This window comes from Uloborus diversus, chromosome 5 (assembly GCF_026930045.1).
Source record: "Uloborus diversus isolate 005 chromosome 5, Udiv.v.3.1, whole genome shotgun sequence".
Lineage (NCBI taxonomy): Eukaryota > Metazoa > Arthropoda > Arachnida > Araneae > Uloboridae > Uloborus > Uloborus diversus.
Window position 1 is genome coordinate 136,306,205 of NC_072735.1, and position 24,692 is coordinate 136,330,896.

At 30.3% G+C, this 24,692-nt stretch overlaps 1 protein-coding gene across 1 annotated transcript in view; it reads left to right on the forward strand.

Annotated features, from left to right (window-relative positions):
- The first annotated feature begins 267 nt into the window (after window positions 1-267).
- LOC129223155 (zinc finger protein 836-like) overlaps window positions 268-24,692 on the forward strand; it is a 39,445-nt gene continuing 15,020 nt past the window's right edge. Inside the window, exons 1-4 of the mRNA XM_054857723.1 lie at window positions 268-373; window positions 5,245-5,448; window positions 14,889-15,163; window positions 16,476-16,649. Of these exons, the coding sequence (XP_054713698.1) occupies window positions 268-373; window positions 5,245-5,448; window positions 14,889-15,163; window positions 16,476-16,649 (759 nt within the window). The remainder of the gene's footprint in view (window positions 374-5,244; window positions 5,449-14,888; window positions 15,164-16,475; window positions 16,650-24,692) is intronic.

Here is a 24,692-nt window from a genome sequence, read left to right on the forward strand (position 1 = left end):
AAACACGTGATCGGTTAACCGGTAGCTATCGGTTGTTGTCGAGCGCAAGCTAGCAGCGACAGTACTTTCGTGAAATGTTGTCCCTACAAGCCAGATAGCACTCCACACAGCTTTTTACTAAACGGCGTTTCTGAAAGCTTAGCGCGAAGCTGTGTTAACTATCCTATATCGCAAATACCATTTGTTTACATTTTACAAAAAATTTTCCTTAAAATCAATTTACATTAGGTGCCGATATTTATACTCATGTGTTTCAAAATCGTGAAAATGACGCATGAGCTAAAATTGCTTCGGATAGCAATTCTGGTTTGTCGCTCCTTGTGTGTATATGATGCTAATATTTCTAACCATCCTCGCCGCAAATACTGCAAAAGTAAAACTTTTCAGACTTGATTTATCGGCCCCCCTTTAACGAATACCGTTGGTTCCAACATGTAATATTCGATTGAATGGGGTATTTGATTATGCGACGAATTGTTCTTTACCTTACCAAACTGATACCGCACCGGTCTTAAAACATTGACGCATTAGCTATTTGAAACCTGGAGTAATTAATGTTATTGGTGAAAAATATTGCAAATAAGCTAAATGAACACCAAAATAATGTAGCAATTAAGCATTTGTATCATAGTATATGTTAAAAAATGTTAAAGATAGGCGTATAACTTAGAACTGAAATTACTAAAACTTTGTTTGGCGCCACTTTCTTTACTTTTGAAAATGTCCATTGCAGGGATTTTTGCTCGAAGTATGTTGGAAAAATTTTCGTGTCTCGTTTTCCAAACCATAAGAAACATGATAATCACCATTTCCTAAGGAGCTGCACTTTAAACTGTTGCGTTTGCCGAAACATTGTCTGTTAAAAAAAAAATCTTCGTTTTTTCTATTCATATTTTGTGCTTTAAAATTGATTTCTTATTTATTTCATTAACACACTGCAACTTGGGTCCCCACTTACTATGCATAGTGTATTCATACTTTAATGAAGATTTTTATTCCTCACAAACCCCTCCCAATAAAATGTCTTGGATTTTAAAATATTGTAAATTAAATTGATAAAATTCATTTCTTTTATAGTCTACTACATCTTCCATTTATTCAATTTTAAAATGTTAGTAAATATACTAATTTACGAAATTTTTATTGAACCCGTAACAGAGGAGGTCCGGTCTCACAGACCGCTCAACAGTTCATCTGATCACCCCTATTTCATTTTCAGTCCGATTGAATGGTTTTTCCCAATAGCTTCTTGTTTTGTGACCTTGAACAAACCTGTTTTGTGACAAGTGCATCTGGTTCAAATTTCTTTGCATTCTTTAGAAGCGGTCTTTGAGACCGCACCCCCTCTTCAGTGTTACAATTTACGGCTGTAGTAGACATGGTTCTTAACGTTAGAACCGTGGATATAGGTTAATTTATCTTATCCGCGTTATGCAGAAGAAATGCAAAATATTCTAGATGAGGTTGAGATTTGTTTGAAATGCTTACAAACGTCACGCAATGATGTTTCAGGGACAGTGAAGGCTGAATTATTCCTCGAAATATGACCCAAAATACTAATAGTTAAAGGGCTGTCAAAATTTTCCCATAACATGATATAATTAATTTTGTGGTACTAAAATGTTCTGTATATATTAAAGAGCTAAAATGAAATCATTAATCAATAATAAATTCATTTTAATTACGAGTAGTTATTTACTTACAGCAGCATATGATTTTCTCGAAAAATCTTAAGACTCTAGCAAAATTTCCTCGGAAAAGGTGTATTTCAATTCAAAAAAAAAAAAAAATCCCCATGCTAATATGAGTTTAAAGAACATCTAATTGAAATTACAGGAATGTATCTTAATTACACGGTTTTTTAAAAAATCGTAAATACAGCGGTCTTTGAGACCTCACGTCCCCTGTTACGTCCTACTTTTTCACATTCCCTGTTACGGGTTAACGGAAATTTTTTTGTGAACTCGTTCTCTGTTAATTATTTTTGACAATTGAATGTAATTAAGCACACAATGAGAGAAACTTTTCTAAAATTTCTTCATACCTAGTTTCTATTTTTCAATAATTACGAACTAAGCTAGCAATATTATTTTTCAAAATTTAAATGTAAAACTTCTTGTGAGTATTACAGTAGAACCTCGTTTAACCAGCCTCAATTTATCTGGATTTCCGGTTAATCCAGATCAAATTTTGTAGCCTTAAAAATACATACCTTATAAAGATGCCCTCAAAATAAATAATTTTAAATTGTCATAGCTGAACTATAAGTATACTAGTTATGCTCTTTTTATTTTGATTAAATGCACAACTCCTGTATAGATTGTGCTATACATAATAGTAATCTGACAAAAACATGGCATACTTCGGGCATCCACTGCAGCTGAACTCTAAATGATTAAGTGTTGGTGCAAAATAGAGATGCACCGAACAGTGGCGTAGCTAGACCCGACTTTCGGGGGGGGGGGGTTACTTCTTTTACATATATATATTATATGTATATATATATATATAATCGCTTGGAATTTTTTCCTTTTCTTCTTTTTTTTTCTTTCTCTTCTCTCTTCTTTTTCTCTTTTTTTTTGAGACTAACGTTTCGGGGGGGGGGGGGTTGTCCCCAAAACCCCCCCCTTAGCTACGCCCCTGGCACCGAATACTGAATATTCGGTTAAAATTCGAACCAAATATTTGGTTGAATACATGGGTGCCCATATGCAAAATTTTAAGGGAGGGGGGCTCAGATATTTCCCCCATGATTTAGCAGGATATTTTCCTCATAGAAACTGATTTCAGTACTAATTAGAGTTATTAAAATTTGATTTTTTCAATAACTCATTCATTAATGGCTGGAGAAGAAATGTTTTTACATTTTTGCTAAGAAAAAAAGTACTAAAAGCAATAAAGTACTAAATTCAAGGGGGGGGGGCTAAAGCAAGGGCTTGAGCCCCTCTTGCCCCCCTATATGGGCGCCCTTGGCTGAATACCGAATGCAGTTGGCTCTCTGTTTAACAACTTTCAAGGGACCACAAAAAATCATCCTTAAGTAGAAAGAATGCTTTGAATACTATAGTGGACCATCTGAAACTGAGAAAAGTCGTCTTTAAATTGAGAAAGTTGTTAAATAGAGCATCGTTAAACAGAGAGCCTACTGTACTTGTTTAAAATTTTTAACTGTAATATTTGAATTTTACTCTAGTTAAGAATAGAACTTATCAATTTGTTTTAGGAAATGTAAAAGTATTTTTGCATCCTAAATTTATCTACACATTTAATGTAATTTTTTAATTTAAGATAAATCATTTTAAAAGTGAAAACAAGTTAATTGGCTATATAGTAACCCAATTTGCTTAAAATACCCTTACAAATTATTCATTTGATTTTCTGCTGTGCTAATATCTTTGATAACTGATAAATAATTGTATCTTCATTAAAATACAGGAATGAAATTCAAACATTGAAAGATATTTTCATATTTTCTATTAAACTGCAAAAAAAAAAAAAAAAATGAACTTTGATAATAATGATTTAACTTTGATTAGCTTGACTTTAAACAATATCTTATATTTCATATGGTGTAAAACTTTAGACACTAAAGTACTGCAAAATTAAATATCCAAAGTTTAATACCTATTCGTATTTTGTGTAATAAATTACCAGTTAGTAGTAATGAACAGACTTTCCATATTTATTACTATTTAACGTTAAGAATTATTTTTCTCAGTTTGTGATAGTAAGGCTAATGTAATGTGTCTTAAGATTAAAGAAAAATTGAAAAACCAAATTCAAATTTAACATCTGAGTGTGTTTTCATTTAATGCATTCAAAGAGTATGTTTGTTTGCTAATTAGGAACATTTAAATTTGTTTACTTATTCTGTTGTTGAGCATGAAGTATTCGGTCAAACCAAATAATCGGTTTTTCTGTCAAATATGCAGTTTACCAAATACCAACCGAATATTCAGTACGTCTCTAGTTCAAAACAATCCTATGTAATTTTTTTCCAAAGCATTCTTCTTTACTGTGTTAGATGTTACGTCTGCTTAATTAAACATTTCTTTTGTTTATAACCCATATTATCCGGATATTTGGATCCAGATTACCTTTGATCCCAGTTAGTCCAGATATAAACGAGGTTGTACCGTTCTGTCAAACTCTGTGCTCTGCTTTAATGATTCTTTAACCATATCTTCTCTATTTTCAGTTCCAAAAAGTACTAACATATTCTAGTCTAAGCAAATTTTTATTAAATTATGCATTAATGCCTTTTTTTTCAGTGAATTTTTTTAAGGAGACATAATTAAATTTTTCAGAGAAACTGCTCTTTATTATTATTTTTTTTTTCCACTATGCAGGTGAGGGTTTTTCTGTACGGAAAGCTACAAGCATTTTACTCTCATAAAATGTGTATTGTTTGTGTTATACCACAGAATGATTCAAGAAATGAAACTTCTTGTGCATAAAAATACATACATATGTTTTATACCTATTTAAAGGAAAAGAGAGGAAAGAAGCTTAAATTGAGCCATGTTTCATTTCAAGTTTTAAATTTTCTATCCTTTAAAATTTTATGAAATACTATGTGAGGATCATTTCTGTTTTTAGTTTAACAAAATATCATACCAACACTTACTACCAAGACAGTGTTAATTTAAATCAAACATAATAGTTGTAATTACATCAAAATTATGTGATTGCTGATTTCTGTTTTAGGTTCATGCGGTTTAATCCCTTGTTAGTTCCATTATATTCATCAACAGTTAATTGTATTTGGTAAACGTGATTAAATACTTTTCTCTTTTTTTTTTTTTTTTGTAAAATTCTGTATTTAATATTGTAACCATTGTATTTATGAAAAATACTGAACACACTACAGTTGGAACAAACCAAACCTGGCAGCACTTTGAAGGTCACTCGGATCATGATCACAGCATCATGACACTGCAAAATTAGATTTTTCTCCAGCTAGAGCAAAATAATCTAGGGATTGTTACTAAAACAACAATTTGTATAGTAATAAGGTTTAATTAATGCCACTGAACATTTTTTTTTATACTCTTTGAATTTAAGTGCATTTCTGCATAGTCTGTCTTTTAGTTTATAAATATTTTGCGTTGGTGAAATATTATAAGAAATGAAAAATCCTTGAAAATTCAATTCTGAGTGCGAAGTGTTTTTAATAATTATCCTTTAATTTTCCAGGGTTCCATTCATTTTTCACAAATTCATTGGTTCTGTTTTAATTTTTAGGTGACAATAATTATGAAACTGCTCTTGAATTTAGAAGTGGAGTCATGAATTTCTGCTCTTACTGTCAGTATTCAACGCCAAATGTTAGTAACCTTAAACGTCATATGCTTGGGCACAGTGGAAAGCGACCTTTCAAATGTGAATTATGCCACAAAGCATTTCGACAAAAAGAACATTTGAAAACTCACATGCTTATCCACACTGGTGAACGCCCATTTATGTGTCAAATGTGTAAACAAAATTTTTCCACTAAACCTAACCTTAGGAGTCACATGGTTCTGAGACATAAACAGTTGATTTTTAATTATTAAGACAATGTGAGTGTGTGTCTGTGTTTTCAACTAATGAAACTTTAAGAGCAAATATACTTTGAGTACTGCCCATACATGTGATTGCTTTAAAAAAAAAATGTTGAACTTTTTTTTGAAATTCCCTAAACCTGTGGATTAAACATCATGTGTGTTCGCTAATTCACTGAAAATGCTTTATTTTATTAATTTTTCAACACTAGGGAAATAAACATGTTTTAAAAGACTATCAGTCTTTCTATCAGATTACTTATTAAGAACTGCATCCTTCATCTTAAGTTTTATTACTGGCTGCATAAGTGTTTTACTTGTATTTTATGGTACATTTAGTACATCTATTCTTGCAAAGTAAAATTTTTATGAAAAGAAAATTTAATTGATTTACTTCAAAACAAAACTTTAAAAAATTTGAAAGGAAATAAAGTCTAAATTGTGTTTAGCAGGGACCGCGTTAAGCATTCGCCAATGCGCCAAATGCGATAAAATCGTAAATTTGGCGTAAACAATTCGAATTTGGCGAACAGAAAATTCTCTAAAATATACACAGATGATAAAAAATCTCCCTTCAGATGTCAATCTTGTTAAAAACTACCTCCGATCACAAAATTCGGACCCCTAAAAACAGACCCTTCGTAAAATTCCGACCCCTAAAAACGAACATTTCACAAAACTCCCAGACTAGCAATCACTGAAAGTTGTTTTATCTTCGGACCACTCCAAGCAGATTGAGGTGAGCGCACGCACGTTAGAAACGGATCGGAGCTTTACCATCCATCGGATATGTGGAAAGATGATGTTTGTTTCATTGTGTTCGATGTCTGAAACATCAGAGTAAGATAGGAATGCAGTTTTTTTAAAGCTTTTATTTCTACTCTCAAATATTTTAAAGAATGATAAATATCACTTTAAGTTGTTTTTAGCCATTTTCCCTTTGAAAAATTACATATGATTTGCGGAAAAACTAATTAATTTGCATTTTTTTTCTCACAAAATTCCTAAAAATGGACAAAAATTCCTGGATATACCCCTGTCCTTATCCTCAAAAAATTGTCAAAAATTAAGTTTTACTTCACTCTCTGATTAAATATTTATGCAGACAAAAATACATTAAAATGAGTAAAAGTTAGTCTTTGACTAAGACTTTTGAAGTTTGGCTAACACTTTAAAATTTTGGCTAATTTACTGGCGAACAATCCGAAATCCTTAGCGCGATCCCTGGGGAACTGATGTGATATACCCCACCCTTGGCGACTTTTTCCTGTTGGCGCCAAGAAAGCGTCGCCAAGAAAACGATGTATGACGACATATGTCATACATCGTTTTTAGCGATGCTTTTTTTGCGCCAACAGGAAAAAGTCAATAAAAAAACATGATCAAAGCACTTCAGAACACAATATATATAAAAACAACATAAAACTACAACAAAAAACATCACGAATATACGCTTCAAAAATACCAGAAACTAGAAAGGTTTTGTACACAAAGAACAATGACTAGAAAGTATTTAAAATGCTTAAATTGACAAATTACTATAACAGTTCACCAATTAAAAATGTACCAATAGAAATAAAAGCTATTTTCCAACATGCATTTCATCGAACAAAAACTTTTCTCATACTCTGCTAAAAAAGAGCAAAGTGATTCAAATCCCGATGTTTAAAGCGGAAAACATCCCCAAAATCCATAACTATTTCAGCCAAAAAAGTGCTTAGTTACTCAAATTTCGATGTATGAAAAGTAGAAATGTCTCAACAAAACATCCTAAACATAAACAATACAAAAATACCATACATTTATTTGCTATATAGACATACTCTCAAAATACCAATTATATTTTACATAAAATAACACCTTTATATTTTTATAAAATGCTGGAGTCGACTTTTTTTCAGAAATTCAGTACCTAAAGGAGGCACGTTAATAGAATATGTCTAAATAATTCGTGGCATCGATAAGAATGAACTTTTAGAACAAAATAACCGTACTAATTTTTGTAAAATTAGTTTACATACAGTAAAAATAAAGTTAAAAACTACAAGAACCCCTCAAGGATTTGTAAAAAACAAAGAATTTCGGAAGTGAGAGTTTTTTTTTTTGAATTCTAAAATAAAGAACTTACCTTTTTATGGCATAAATCCTCACACTCAGTCCAAAACAAAACATCATATGACAATGGCACGTTACAGATACACACCACGTTGGAATTAACTTTTAATTAACGTTCAAGTTTGAAGAAACTGGCATTTTCTAATGTTTTTACTTCAAAACACAACTACTGAATCTAAACTAACACAAAATAAGCTTTCCTGTAAGGTATATTGCACGAAACAACACGTATCTCTCCTGCGTGAAATAGAGTAAACAACCCAAGTAAACAAGTTTGAACAAGATTGCCTTCGCGTTGCCAAACACAGGTTAGTTTCACCAGGGATGCCATGCTTAAAAAATTATCGCCTCATTGGCGAGAAAAATATTTCAATTTTGTGCAAAAAATCGGATGTCGCCAAATGGGGGGGTATATCACATCTGTACCATCCCTGGTTTAGGATGTAGGAAGATCGCACACTAAAGACAAGTGTGTATTCTGTGGTTCAAACCAGCGGAGCACATAAGAAGCGTGTCCAGGTAGTCCAGACCCCTCCCTTTCATCCTCAATTCTTTTTCAATTGTTTGTAATCTTATTTATCTAGTTATCATCTTACCAAGTGCACTGGTAGTTCCACATGGCAACAGAGTCGAATATTTTTCGTTACTTGTCTTTCATAATTCTACTCTACGTGACTCTGCAACGCGCATGTTCTTTAGATACAGGATAAATCCATTTTAATTTTTAGATGTAAAAATATTTTTAAGTTATATTGTAAAAATGTAGTGGTTAAAATCATAAACAAAAATAAGTTACATTATTGTCTTTTGTGAAGAACAGGATTGAAGATTTTAAAAAAAACATTCTGGAAGTGAAAAAAGATTCTTGTTCTACTGCAAATCATTCACCTTTTTTCAATTTTTGGGTTATGAAAAAAGTAAATAGATAAATTACTGTGCTTCCAGGTAATTTAATATAGGGGTAGGTAATAAGTATTTGTTATTAATAATTTATTTGTTTAATTAATGGTTATTTATTTATCCTATAGTTTATGTTTAAATGTTTTGTTATTCCTAATAATCGATAAAATTGAAAGTATATGTTTGGCGATGTATTGGAGTGGTATGATAGTAGAATGGTCAATTTTCGACTCTGCCCCTCCCCCTCCCCTTGAAAAATTCGTGTGTGCCCCACTGATCAAATCCAAATTGTACCAAAATTATTTTTCAAAATTTCATAAATTAGTTGCTATCTCAAAACATCTGCTTCTGGTTTTCAAAAACCTTTATTATTTTTCTTAACAGCACACAATATCAAGTATACAGTGAAGAAATACAAAATTATTTTGCAAACATGTTTTTTAAAAAATAATTCCAGGGGTGTTTGAGATTCAAAATTTTAAAAATTTTGGATTGCCGTTTCCAAAGATTTTGAGCTGACAACATTATAAAAAAGTATTTTTTTAAAAAAGAAACATTTTAGTTTTTTTTTCCTATGATTTCAATGATTTTTGTATGCAAATTTGAAAAGTTTTTTCTGGGGGTTCGAAGGGGTCAAACTTCTTCATAGTTTCCGAAAATTTCAGTTGTCCGAAAATTTTACTTGAGTCTATTATCACTCCTGAACTCCTTAATAATTCCTATGTTATTCTTCTCAATACTTTTTAAAAATTAAAAAAAGTATGAAAGCAGAATTTCCCAAATCCGAAGACTGAAATTCTTGGAATTCCACCAGTTAGCAGAAAAATCACATGTATGGTTCTACCTGAACATGTTTCATATCTGAAAAAAAAAAAAACCCCCAACATTACAGATTTTATGTGCTCATAGAAATTAGTACTTTATATTTGTTTTGTAATGTGCTCATGTATTGGATTATGCTACTGCAATTAGCATAAAACTTTTACATTCACCCGAGTAATTAAAATCAGAAGTTTCTTCAGATAAATTATTTATTGTGCCAAATAATAATTTAATAAGATAAATTATTTATTGTGCCAAATTAAAGCTTAATTAAATTATTATGCACTAATTTCAGGGTGGCGACAGATCAGGGAAATCAGGGAGATCAGGGAAAAGTCAGGGAACTTTATCACTCAGGGAAAAATCAGGGAAATATCAGGGAATTTTGAAAAAGTAACAAAAATTCAGGGAAAATTGATTAAATGAAGAAAAATTTTTCCTTGCAAAATGAAGTACTTTGATTCCCTTCGAATTTTCCGCCAATTATTTGTTCTGAAAAAGTAAAATTAATGAGTTGTGATTATACCAGTGCCGCATATTTTTGCATCTTTTTTCCTCAAGGTCAAAGTATTCAATCTGAGGATGAGCTTTCTAAGATTGCTTGTGTGTCTGTAAAGTTGTTTATTTTACATTGCTTGAATTTTCCTTCCAAGCATTCCAAGCTACTTAAAATAAACAACCCGACAGGCAAAGAGGAAGCCTTCGTTAATGACTTTGCTCCCTTGCCTTTACTCATTGTCTTGAAGTAATTAGCATACTGCTATCACGATTTCCAAAAAAAATCTTTTTTTAAAAAAAATTAATGCTGAAAAAATCTTAAAAGTTATCACTTGGCGTTTTTAATTTAATTGCTAAAATTGGAATTTGACTGAAAATCAATTTTTTTTTGGACATAGTATTATTTGCTGTCACTCCTGATTATACGAAGGGTTTTTTTTTTTTTTTCAGACTTTAAAACACTTTTATTTTAAAACCATATACATTTTGAAATTAATAATTATTTTTGAATTTCAATGTGTTTTTTACTAAAAAGTAAGCTAAGATTTTTTTTTTTTTGACAACTAATGAAATCATTTGAAATTGAGTTGTGTACATAAGTAAATATTATTATTATTTATTATTTAATGGTTAAAATGCTGTATTCATTCATTAAAACGTAAGTTCTTGATTAGAGAAGAGCTCAATATGACTGGTTGTTGAAAGATTTCAATTTGTTTTACATAAATATGTCTATTCTGCCGTAAGCAAATAAAGGGCAGTAACTACACTTTTTTTTTTTTCATTTTTGTCATCTATTGTACGTTATCTTGATTGTACAAGCTTGCTTATTTGGTTCCCGCTGAAAAAGAGGCGCGACAAAAACGTCCAACTGCAACATTTTCCTATTGTTAGTATTGAATCCACCACACATTTCTTCAAATATCTCGAAAACTAACTTCTGCAGATACTGCCGTTTACCTGCACACGACAGTATTATTTACGTAAATAAAACTACATTACTTCTATACATTAACTATCACTTGTTATTCTTGCAGCAACAGTTATACTGCTTGAAAATTCAGTTCAAGATTATTTCCATTTAAATGTTTTAGTTTTATCATGATTAGATATTTCTTTAAGAGTGGTTCCAATAATTTCTTAGAATGCTTATGTTGACTGGTTCCTGGAAGTAAAGTATTTGTTTTAGATTTCCTACAATATTTCTCAGTCAATAATTTAATACACTATTTTTACCAAAACAAAAAAGGAGCATCTTTTCAAAATATATTTTTAATTAACAGCTTAAACCGTTCTAAACACTGCATTTTATTTAATATGCAATGCTTTTCAGGTAGGGCAAAGAAAAGAAACCATTATCATTGGTAATGTAAATCAGGGAAATTTGATGAACTTAATCAGGGAAAAGTCAGGGAACTTTTTTTCCCAGTTCCTGTCGCCACCCTGAATTTTCTGCTATTTTTTTTATATAAGACATAAATGGACAAAGTTGCTAAATTCCTGCTGTCCATAACGCTTTTATTCAAAATGAAAACATGAATTCTTGTACATATTCTGTTTGAATGTTTTATTGCAACATCTCTTTTTTGAGCATTTCTAATCTACTGTGATAAATTTCCTTTTCTTAATTCTGCTCATATTAAAAGTTTTTTAAAGATTTTTTAAATTTATCTTTGTTTGTTAAATAGTGAGTGAACTTTCTCGTATTGTTGCACTTCATTTGTCTTGAATATATTTTCTAAAAAATTAAACAATCTCTTGCTTTTGTTACATAACATGCTATTTCCTTTAAAAAGTGTTAAACACTTTTTCCTCACATGCAAAAATGTATTGGCATTTGTGTTTGGTTTTATTTTCATTGTTGCATACATTGTTGTATTAAAAGTGTTTTTTCCAAAATTTTTAGAGAAAAGCTGGAAAAAACTTTCCACCTCTTCAAAATTTAAGGATATCAGAAACCTATGTTTATCTTTCATGAAACTTTCTTGCATCTTTCACTTTCTTTTCAGAAGTGAGTTATAATTTCCCGTTTAGTATTCAAACGTGTTTAGCTTTTATGTAAAAAATTGGCATTGAATCTTACTCATGGTCATTAATATTTTCAAAGAGCAAATTTATTTTCAAGCAAAAAAAATTAACTTAATACACTTAAATATCTAGAGTTTTTTAAAGTATTAATGAATAGGAAGTAATTTTCACTTTGATACTGTTTATATATTATTCTTAGAATATTGGGGAATTGTTTTAAAGAGAGCATCAAATCAAAAGAAATGTTAAAACATTTGCTCTAACCCAAATAAATATTTTGCTGTAAGTTGTTATGACCATTCTTTCTGAAAATTTCTGTATCATTTACTTCTGTAATAGTGATAATTTGTTTTTACAGTATTTGATTGTTTGTGTCAGTGTCGAAAAAAAAATAAATAATTAAATAAAATTTAATAATATTTAATGTAATTTGATGCAGTGAAAAGCAAAGGAATGTAAGTGGACGTTTTCAAGTTTTGAGTAAAGTGTGTTTTAAATCCAAGTCCTAGCTAGGCTTTCATTGAATTCTTTTTCCAAATCATGCTTTGTAACAGCGTCTACCAGGGCTACTAGTACCATCTCTTGCAACAAAACAAAGGCAAGGTTATCCTACCATTTGTATTGGTTAGCTCCAATTCTTGAATTTTAGTATTTACATATTTTTTTTTCTTCTTAATGCCTTGTTTCTGTTTATAGAAATGCAGTTCAAACACAAAATTTAAATTACTGTTTTTTTTTAATCCTTCCCCAAGCTGAATGATATAGCTAAGTTTCAGCTAAAATATAATTTATTTTTTAATGTTTTCTAAACAGATCATTGCTTTTATGGAAGAATATTATTATTTAAGAGAATGTTTATATTTTCTTTGTAATGTGTTTTGATCTGTCTTTGATATTGAAAAGACTCATGAAAATGTAAATGTCAAAAGTGAAAAGGAAACTACTAAAAATATGTTAGCAATATTTTTCGGCATGAAAATATGATCATTGTCTATCTTCATCAAACAGTGAAGTATTTAAAAATACATTGCAGTTACTTGTTTGTGTATATGTGAATGTATATTAATATATCGAGTTTCTAGTATGAATAAAAGAAAATAAATAAAAGTTTTCATAAATGAAATGGAAAAAAATGTTGTGAATTTTTTTTTTTTTTTTTGAAAGTTCAGTGCTAAAATAAATTTCCCTTCATTTTTCAACCGTCTCTTTTATTCCAGGAGCCATATCAAATTTTTTAATGCCGCCCATATCAACTGAAGGCATATAAACTACGATGAAAATGTAAATATGAAATGTTTGAAGAGATATGATTTAGAGTAATTTTGTACTCAAATAACCTTTGGAGAATGATATTTGAACAGATAAACTCACCCTTACGATGAATGCATCCTAGTGAGGGTAACCATTTACAAGTTAAGCTCTTTCTGAAAGTTATGTATAAATTACAGATATAGTTATTTAACGCATCAGGTTTCACTATTTTTTTCTTCAAGTGTTAAAGTTAGAAGATCGTTTTTATTGACTTATACAGACACTTTATTTCATACCCGATTACAAACTGAATCCAAATCTCTCACATTAAGCATGTAGTTGTTACATGTAAGTTCTTGCATAAGTTGATGTTTCAACTTCTGTAATTACCTTTTTGAAAAATTACTTTTTTAAAATTCAAAAATATCTTACTCTTAAATTTTATTTGTCGTTTGGATACAAACTTTTATTGACTGTTTGTTTCAGGATATCTTTGGTTACACTAGTAAAATTTTAACTGATAAATGAAAAGTAAAAATACAAAACTTTAAGTTGAACTTCACTATTTTAGTTTTGACCTTATTTTTAGTGTGTTCAGTTGTGTATGTTTAATGTCATAGTTTTTATTTCTTCTTCCTTTTTTCTTTCTTTCTTTCTTTTTTTTTTTTTTTTTTTTTTGTGTGTGTGTGTGGAATAAGTTATAACCATTTTTTATACATGAATTTTAAATGTTTCTGATAAAAATCATTTATGTACTGAAGAGTTTATAAAATTATGTGCAACGAGACTTGCAATTTAAACAATAAATGCACTTGATAAAATTGTTATATTTTCAATATTCTAAAGTGAAATTCAAATGGTGTTATGCTTTTGGGTAAACATTGTCGATCATATTTTTTAGCAATGAAAGTTTTGCTTTTCTATTCATTGTCCCACTAATTAAATTGAACAGTTTAACTGCACTCATATAGCCATCCCATTGAAGAAATTTTCAGTTGTAAAGCATGCCTCATGTTTCTTGAAAAGTAACAGCTCATTGATCATTTGCCTTCTGGATAAATCAAACAATGTCCTTAATGTGCATGATAGAAAGAGAAAGCTTTTAATTAAAGCACAAGATGCCTTATTTTTGTATTACTAGCTTCTACTAACAGTACATGTTAGTATTCTTCAGAAGTATGTATAATCTATGTTTGATTTTGCATCTTTATGCTCTTTTTTAATAAAACACCTCCATGTTATTTGTTTTATAACTTTGATCAAGTATTAAAAGTTGAATGTTGATATAATTGGAAATATTTCTTTTGGTAATTTTAAATCAACAACATATATTTGTCTGATGTTATTTTGTTTCCTACTTTTAAAGATTGTTTAAACCATCCCTTCATCAAAACAGGTGCAGTTCTTATCAACTTAATGTTGAAATTTCAAGTTTCCCAATGCAACGGAAAATTTTGATATTAAACATAGTTCTGCTAAAAGTAAAATTGCATCAGTTTTAAAGAACAGTTTTAATAAATGCTTTTTAAATTAATTGTTATTGTTTGTTTTTTCAACAGGAAAAAGTTGGTAACATAACTTTATATATTCAAAAGTGATGAGAATTGAGTTTTGATTTTTATCGTATGTTGCAATATTGTTTGAAAAACTGATAGCAATGGGAAGAGTGATATATTTACTCATCATCTTATTACAATTAACGTCACTAATATGTCTGTTTCTATGTTTCAGATGTGAAAACAATTGCAAAATTCAAAGCAACTGAAAGAAATTCTCTTAAAATGTGCACTATTTGTTCTTACTCAACATATAACGGAGAAGAGTTGCAGCAACATTTGCTGTATCATTCAAGAGAAGAGCGTCCTTACACGTGTGAAACTTGTTCAAAATCATTTAAACAGAAAGGCCATCTGAAAGCTCATTTAATTGTGCACACTGGAGAGCGTCCCTTTAAGTGCGGAGTTTGCAATAAGAGTTTTTCTTCGAAGCAAAATCTTAAGCATCATGTGTTTACTAGACATGAACAATTGCTTCCATTAAGACACGTAAACTAATAAGAAGGTTGAAATGTTGTGAACATTTTACTGTCATGGCTAAATTTTCAATCAAGAGAAAATTGATTGTTTCATTATTGTACAATATTTATAATTTACTTAAATAGTGAGTTTCCAGTAGAGTTTTCTTCTTAGTTCAGAGAAAAGGTGTCAATCTCCTCATTCTGAATTGTATTTTTTCTCCTTATTTGTTAATTTATGTTTGTGCTCTTATCAAAAATTTTTATCTGCCAATCATATCATTGCCAAATATTCATACCCATTCATACAAGATGTGACAATAATAGGATAGGTCTTAAAAATTAGCTTTATTGAAAAAAATATGCAAATACCTTTTAGTCCCCTTCAACAAACTCCCCATCCTTCTTAATACATTGCAGCATGAGAGTTTTCTTCTGTTCAAAGCAGAGCTGTTGGTCATTTGGTGTCACCTTCTCTTTGTTAGTCTGTAGTTTTTGCTTTTGCCTCTACTACAGACTGAAAATGTGCTCCCTTCAAATGCACTATTTACTTTTGGAAACAAGTAGAAGTTGCATGATATGGGATGTGGTGAGAGCAGTAGATGATCGAGCACAGTAATGTGTTCGTCTGCAAAGAATCAGCTCTATAATACATAATGATATGATTTGCAGAATTTCTACATGATTGCTACTTGAACCATCTCACAATAACCCAAGAAACATAAAAGCCATATTTTAGTGTAGTATAATCAAAATCATAATCACTGTTCCCAAATGTATTAGGGATAACATTTAGTTACCAAATAAGATCTGTACTTTAACTCGTAAATTCAGAGTGTTGTACGATACTCTTCTTTGACTTTTAAAAGAAAAAAAACCCTCTTTCCCACCAATATATAAGTTGTTAGTTTCTTCTTACAACTTGTGACATTCAAATAAAAATTTCAATCAATATGGTTTATTTCTGGTAATTTACTTTCAACTTTCAATGCATATTTGCAGTGGTACACATTTTATGAAATGCCCTTTTTTTGTAAAATCAAATTTTTGATACACTATAATATTTATTCTTTTCAACTTGGTCTTTCAGCTTAACATTTGTCACTGTCTATAGCTTGTAATTTTGCATTTTGCTTACTTTTACACCTTATGCTTATTTTATAATTATTTTAAAGGCTTCACTTTTTTATTTTATTTTAGGAGACATAAAAAAGGAAAGTTTCCACGAGGTCAAAATGAATAATGATCTTAAAGCATGTTATTTTTGTTCATTTGCCACAAGTGATGCAGGAAGTCTCAAACAGCATTTACTGAAACATACTGGAAATCGACCATATGTTTGTGAAGTTTGTCATAAATCTTTTAAGCAAAAAGCTCATCTTAAAACTCACCTGATTACTCACACTGGAGAGCGACCCTTCACATGTCACTTATGTGGAAAAGATTTTTCAACGAAACAAAACTTCAAATCTCATACGGTATCGAAGCATGAATATTCTATTTCAAAATCTTCTGGAAAAAAATGAACATCTTTTGTAGTTATTAACAAATTAGAGCACTTTTTGAAGTTTCATTCCATACGTTGCGATTGGTTAATCATCTCGAAAAGAACATTTACAATATAAGTACAGCAAACTCTAGATTATCTCCAGAATAAGGTGGCACAGTGATCAGGAATAAATGAATTTCACGTATTATCTGTAAAATAATATCTGTAAAATAAAACAATCCAATAAAAATCACACTCACATGCATATTTAAACTCTAACAGTCTATGAAAAATAATGTATGTAAAAGCTAAAAAAGAATGGCTTTTTCTGCAGATTATTATTACACACATATGCTAGAAAGGTTCGACAAAAAATGTGTAAGGAATTTTTTCGAACAAAACTGATCCGGTCACTTGTTTACGCATGTGAAGATCGTAACTTTAAATATCAGGTCCCAACTTGTCTGGGTTTAGTAGTCTTGGCGTGTTGAATGTCATTTGAAAGGAGTTCTCCTCTCATCTTAAAACTCCCTTTATAGGAATGTCTGAAAATTGATTTTGTACTTGTTAAGTGAAAATGGATAAATTATCGGCACTAAAAAAAATATAAAAAATACTGCAAAATTTAAACTACAAAGCGGATAATCGGGAGTTTACTGTATTTTTATATGGGTTAAATATCAGTGTACGTTTATTTCATTCAAGTCTAAGAAACTTCTGTATCTTAAGCGTGTTGAATTTTTGTTTTAGGTGACATAAATAATGAAAATTTCTTCAATGGCAAAGTGAATGATATACTTAGTCCATGCCCTTTTTGTGCTTACACTACAAGTCATATTGGAAACTTCAAACAGCACATGCTGAAACATAGCGAAAGTCGACCTTATGCTTGTGGAATGTGCTCTAAAGCTTTTAAGAGGAAAGTTCACCTACAGACTCATTTGATTACCCATACCGGAGAGCGACCTTTTAAATGTCACATTTGTGGAAAAAGATTCTTGACCAAACAAAATCTTAAAACCCATCTTATCTCAAAACATGATAACGAGTTCACTAGAACTTTTGAGCAAATATGATGACTTAGTGACTAATTATCTTCTCATTCTAAGAATTAAAAAAAAAGACTTTTTTCTTCTCTTTTTGCTTTTATTATTATTGTTGATATATTATTATTTATACCCCATATGAAAACTGTTTGAATTGTTTAATAATTTCAATCTATCCCATAAAAAACCATCATAATTTCAAAAACATTATCTTCCAGTTTCTTACATTTATTATATGCTTTGAAAATTTCCTTTCTATTTAATGTTCAAAAATGTGTGCCATTATATTTTCAATCTTTATCTTTGTGGTTATTCAAAATGTTAGCATTTGTGAATCCAACATACTTTTATCCAATCTTTTTGAAATGAGATTGTGTAGTTACAATTTCTGTTAAAACATTGTTTAACTAGAAGCTATGTAGGAACACAAATCAATAAATACATACTAATTATGTTCTTGTTTGATTTAAGAAGTTGATCATTTCTACTGCTTGTGTATTAATGGTTTAAAATTAACTTTTTATTCTTAAGCATTTCTTAATTCATATTTTTTGTTTGTTTGAAATAAGTTTTGTTCTTTAAAGTTTAGGCTTTCTTTGTGTTCATGTGTTGAATCTCAATAGTAAACTTCAACTTGTTTTCAGTAGATTTATTTTTTTATTTTAATGAACCTTATGGAACATCTTTTTTTTTTTTTGCATGCATAAAATAAATGAATTTTTATGGATAGATTCAACTTTCCTCTCTCTCTCTCTCTCTTGCAGTGAATATGTTTTGATGAGATAAAAAATGTTTTTTAAAGATTTAAAAAAAAAAAGTTGAGGAAAAATGTTTTAGAATTTTATTATGACTTCTCATTATTTTTGACAGGTTCTGTCTGTCTGTGGCTGATGCCACAATTAGTTCACTTTTAAATGATCTGTTTTGTTAAATTTGCTACTCTCCCGTTTAAAAATAAGTGCTTCTATCATTATTCCTTGACAACATTTTTTCCTTCCTTAAATTACTTTCTCTAAAAGTTTATTGTTAGTTTATTTAATTACAGGAACCACTTAATGAAACCAAACCAATGCATCTTAGGGCGTTCCAATTAAGAAAAAAATCATCTACAATGTTCTTTTTCATGTATGAGAAGGGCCACTTTTCTACTTTTAATTTTTTATCTCATCAAAAAATTAAATGAGCTGTTCGATCGTCCACCTTAAGTTTCATTAAGTATTTATTAATTCAATGTTCAATAGGAGAAGTAATGGAACTTCTTGCTAAATTGAGTTCAACTCTCCAAATACTGTGAGTGCAAAAATAACTTCTTAGAAAGAAATGACACTAAATTTATAGCAGTACCTGATATTTAGATTCAATGAAAAGAAAGATGAAATAATTTGCCACTTTTGATGAGCAAAAATAAAATTTAGTTGCTAAAAATAATATGGTCAGAGAAAAGATAATCGTTTCATCTTTTAAGTTGTGTTGAAAAGTTCTTTGCTATGATGTCAACATTTTATGTTCTCAAAAACTTTTCCAAGATGTAGCACTAAATATAACAAAATGAAATTGAAATGTAGAATATTATCATATTTTTGAGCTTATGTATGTTTTATTATTCTTTTAGAGAGTATCAGGTTTCTTTTTATTTTTTAGGTGATACTAAATATGAGACTTCTAAGACTAAACTAGGTGGTATCATAAATTTATGTTCCTTTTGTTCCTATTCAACTGCAAATATAGGCCACTTGAAAAGACATTTATTAACCCACAGTGGAGTTCGACCTTTTAAATGTAATGTTTGTAACAAAGCATTCAGGCAGAAAGAGCATCTAAAGGTACATTTGCCTTTACATACTGGTAATCGTCTATTTGTTTGTCAGCTCTGTGGTAAAGATTATTCTTCAAAAGTAGGTCTTAAATGCCATTTATATTCTTATCATAAGCAAGATTTTATGCAAAGTAATTGTACTTGATTAATATTTTTTAAATGAAATAAATTTTGTTGATCTATTCTGCTTTTTTATTAATGCAATCTGTAAAGCTTTTTTAATTAGTTTTATGAAATAAATGTTTCTTTTAGGATTATATTTTGATTGTTCTTTTTTTGTTCCTAACATACCTTAAAGTGTCCTTATGCATTTTCTTTTTAAAATACAAATTTTTTTACTGAACATATTTATTATACAGTGACAATCTCAGCAATCCGAAATTCCGGATAATCTGAACAGCTTGTGAAAGGGAAGGCCTAAAATTAGATTCGAAGAAAGGGAAAATCAATAACTATGAGTCAAAAGCTAAGTTAATTTTTTAATGACAGCTACTTTTTTTTAGCACATGTTTGGTAGCAAGTTCTGTAGCAATTATGTAGAACTGACTGTGGTGATCTTTCCTTGACGTAACTGAATTGGCTTGATGACTCGATGTTGCACCAGCGGCGTATTAACATTGGATCCTGGGTATCCGCGCACCTGGAAAATCATGATTTTCAACCAAAAAATGCTCAAAAATAATGGAAACTGATTTGTCATGGATTTTAGGTTCTAGAACATACATACTTATAAAATTTAACAGATTAGGTGCAAAATTTGTATCTTTGTTGTTCTAGGTGCAAAATTTGTATCTTAGTTGTTCTTACGCTTTTACATGTCAGTCCCGATTTTTTACTATTTTTGAAATCCAATTGCATCTGCTGCTATGAAACTCGTTTATTTTTCATTGCTATGCAGTTCTATCTCTTGGACATCAATGATTTTGTGTTTAGTATTATTTTTATTCCTTCTTATATGTTTCATTGTGTAATTGAGGACTTGTAAACTTCTAATTTTGCCGCTCTCATTTGAAAGTTTTAATTCATTTGCCTCTGAGTTGATTCCAGAGATGCATAAAAATTATCATCAATTTTCACTAGTGTTCTAAGCTAATGAAGATTTTAAAAAATAAAATTGGTCTAAAGAATTAATAAGGACATTTAATATGGTGAAAGAATATGGAAATCAGGAGATTTTCATTGGTAAATTTTTTTAAAAGTCTAAAAGTTATGCAAATACACAAATTTGGGATTTTTTAAAAACTATTTGTAGCCTAACCTTTTGGCGATCATATCAGCTAAGTTAATTATTCAATGTTATATATTTTATCCTGATTGTTATTTTATTTATTGTGAAATTAGTTTTAGCAATTAATAAACTATTTGTAGTCTCAGATTTTGTTTCAAAAAAAAAAAAAACTGTAAGCTTTAAAATAATTAAATGTTAGCATTTTATTTGTTTAAAAAAACTAAATGTTTCCTTTTTTATAAAATTATGTGAACAGTTCACTATAATATATCAGCAGTTTTACATCATTATTGCCGCACATTTGAAGATAATTTTATTTTAGAAAATCATTTTACAATGAAAAAATTTTTTCAGTATGTTTAGTCATAGAAAGATTGTTGTATATCATTTTTTTTTGATAAATATAAGTTTTTTTTTCATATAAATTCATACCTATTTCAAACTGTTGTATGATTTGTCAGAAACGGGGTGTATGTGCAGATTTTAGATTTATAAATGTATACCCTTTGTAGCTAAATATCGTTTGAAAATTACACTTGTAATTGTTTTATGTGTATCATTATAGCTGGGGCAAACCTAATCTGGCAGCCTTGTAATGCTATGATCTGTGTAGCTTTCACAATGCAATCAGGGAAGGTTTGCCCAAGCTATAGTCACTGTTTTTACTTTCTTCTATATTTAATATATAGAAGAAAGTATTGGATTCATGCAAATTTTCGAATTTCGAATTTTGAGGGATTCGAACGTTTTGATGAGTGCTGAGTCCATTTTGACCATTTTTAGAAAATGTCTGTCCGTCGGTGTGTCCGTGTGTGTGTGTGTCCAGTATGTGTGTGTCCAGTTTTTTGTGGCTACTCTACAGCAAAAACTACTGCATGAAATTGAATTAAATTTGGTACACATTAGTGATGTTCCGGATATCCGTATCCGTATCCGCGGATATCCGAGGGAAAATAAAGATCTGTATCGGTATCCGTATCCGCTTCTTTTTTGACGGATCTTAAACGGATCTTTTCTATTCTAAAAATTCTTAAATTTTTGAATAAAAGACTCTTGAATTCCGTTTAAATTAGGTTTTATTCCGTATTTAAATTATAAGGTATCATTTCAGAAGCCAATTTGTACCCTCCGTTCCAAAAAGAAACGGATAATAAGTTTTAAAAGTGTATCTGTGTCTATTTGTGGCATCGTAGCTCCTAAACAGATAAACCGATTTTGATAGTTCTTTTTTCGTTCAAAAGGTGACTTGATCGAAAGTGTTTTTAGCTTGGTCTCGTTTTTGCAGGACTGGAATTACCGGAAATATTAATGAAAACTGACTTAACGTTTTTCACAATTAGGGTAGTAAAAACTTTCCCGTACGTTAAAAATATTGGCCCTAATTGAAAGAACGAAGTTTTCTGCGTGCGATATTAGTTTGGAACTTCCAAGTTATATACAGTAAAAGCTATATTGTATTAAGAAAATTTTAAATGCAATTCAAAGCCTTTATACTTGTGATCGGTAGCTATTTCATAGTCGGATAAGGAGAAAAGCTCAATGATTTAAAATTTCTATCCACTGTCAGTTTTATATTTGTTAACAATGTGTGTTCTAACCCGCAAAATCCAGCTCAATATCAGGTGGGCATGTTTTCATGTTTTTTCTTAGTTTAATATTAGTTTCTGTTATTGATTTGGGGTTTCTATGTGGTAATGTTATTCTTCATTTTGGTTTTTCTCGGCATTCTTCAAAAAAAAAGAAAAGAAAGTGAGACTAAATTCTGTATTTACTGTTTGTAAAGGTGTTCCCGGCTCTGTTATTCTGTCGGTCGGGGTACGTTGAGTGAAATGGGTCAGTGCTGCATTTATGCTAAAAAAAATGCAAAAAATATTTCTAGCCTGTCCAGTAGCAGCTTTGCACTCTTGCTCCTGTATCCTACATCTACAGAGCAAGCTAGAAATAATTTATGACATTTTATTTAAGCATTAATGCAGCGTTGACCCGTTCCTTCCAACTCTCCCTCAATTTTAACGGAGATTTCCTTAAAGAGTAAATCATAGTCTTGATTATATTTTGCCGCAGATGACATTTTTTGAAGAAACTGCCATTATTTTGATGGGAATACCTTCCGTAACAAATTAAACACTTGGATAGTTGAACTGGGTAAAAAAAAATTGAGATCTGTGTCCGCATCCGTATCCGCGGATCTTGACACTAAAGATCCGTATTCGGATCCGTATCCGCGGATCTACTTTTCTGATGATCCGGCACATCACTAGTACACATATGTGCCCTTATGTGAGCTTAAACCCATTGGTTTTTGATGTGAATTCCTCCTTGGGGGGTGGAGCAATGTTATATTTCTTGAGTTATGCTTGCTTGCTATTCCCCCAAGAAGTAACTTGCGGAATCAAAGAAAATTTGGTCCATATGTTGCCCTTAACAGGTACAGGTGCTGATTCAATTTTGGCTTCAGTAGCTCAAAGGGGGGTTGAGCTATAGAGCGTTTTTCGTCGTCAATTGTGACTGCTGTATCTCAAGAAATAATGAACGGAAAAAAACAAAAATTTATCAACAAGTAGCCCTTAGAGGATATAAGAGCTGATTCTGTTTTGGCATCAACAACTGAAAAGGGGGTGACGCAATTGAGCGTTAGTTTTTTTCCCATTGTGAGTGCCATATCTCCGGAAGTGATTCTACGTTCTAGAAGAAATTTGGAATAAATAGAAATCCATGTGTAAACAGGGGTTGGTTCAATTTTGGCGCCAATTGCTCCATGGAGGGCTGTTTTTTTTTTTGTGAATAAAAATAGCTTTGTAATTACAACAATATGAAAGATAAATCGTGATTGACTGTCATCTGGGTATTTTGCGTGATTTTAATTGCCGGAAAATGACCAGAAAATTGTGATGATTTAAACTTTTTAACTGTTGCCATCTTGTGTTTGTTAACAAATAAATGTTTGTAATTATTTTAAGCAAGACTTTTAAAATAATTTTCAATTTTCATTCTTTGCTTTGCTTTTGAGATAAATTGTGAATTGGGATGGTCGTCAAGTTTTAGTGTGTGTAATTTTGTTTTTGTTTAGAATATTGCTTCCTCGTCAAGCATGGGGAAGGATCAGAATTATAAGATAGATATAAAAGAAAGTTTTGTAATGGCTATAACATACTAGTTTAGTTATAATAGTTGCTCAGCTCATTACGTTTTGCTTTTATTTGAATTTCTAGAAACATATATGCAAATCATAGATCACATGGTTACAATTTTTTTTACACAAAACTCTAGTTTAGATATTTTTGTGTGTTTTTTCTGTGAAAATTGTATACCAGTGTTATGGAAAGTTACGAGCCAAAATCGTAGAAAGTCATGGATTTCATAACTAAAAAAGTAGCAGGCACCCTGTGCACCTTATTACTGTAGGGCCATTCCACAAAAAGTCAACCTTTTGTCCTGCACATGACGGTTCCTATGTTTTATTGAAGAGCAATAATTTCAAAGGGTAATGAATTTTTATGCAAAAGAAATCACACATAAGTTTGTATTTGTTAAGCAGAAAAAATTTGTTCTTCAATATTTTAAAGTATTATTTTTAATGAAATACATGAGTTTAGAATATTTATCGTTTAAAATACACCTAATTTAAAATACACCTAATTTCTAATTTAAATGTTGTAAATTTTGGTTGTAAGGATAAATGAGAAATGATTTGAATAAAAGTTTCACTCTTGCACTGACACAGTTGAAGGTTGTACATTGACAGGTAATGGATTTTTAATCTGCCACTCATTAAAAAAAGTTCCACTGTTCGTTTAAAAGGATTCTGATTAAAACTTCTCATAAATAGATGTTTTATCTATTTTCTCTATTAATTTGAATTGAAAGGAAGAATGCAAGTTTCGTGAAAGCTTTGAATGATATCCTTTGGAATCCTGGGGTTCCATAGAGCACAAGTTAAGA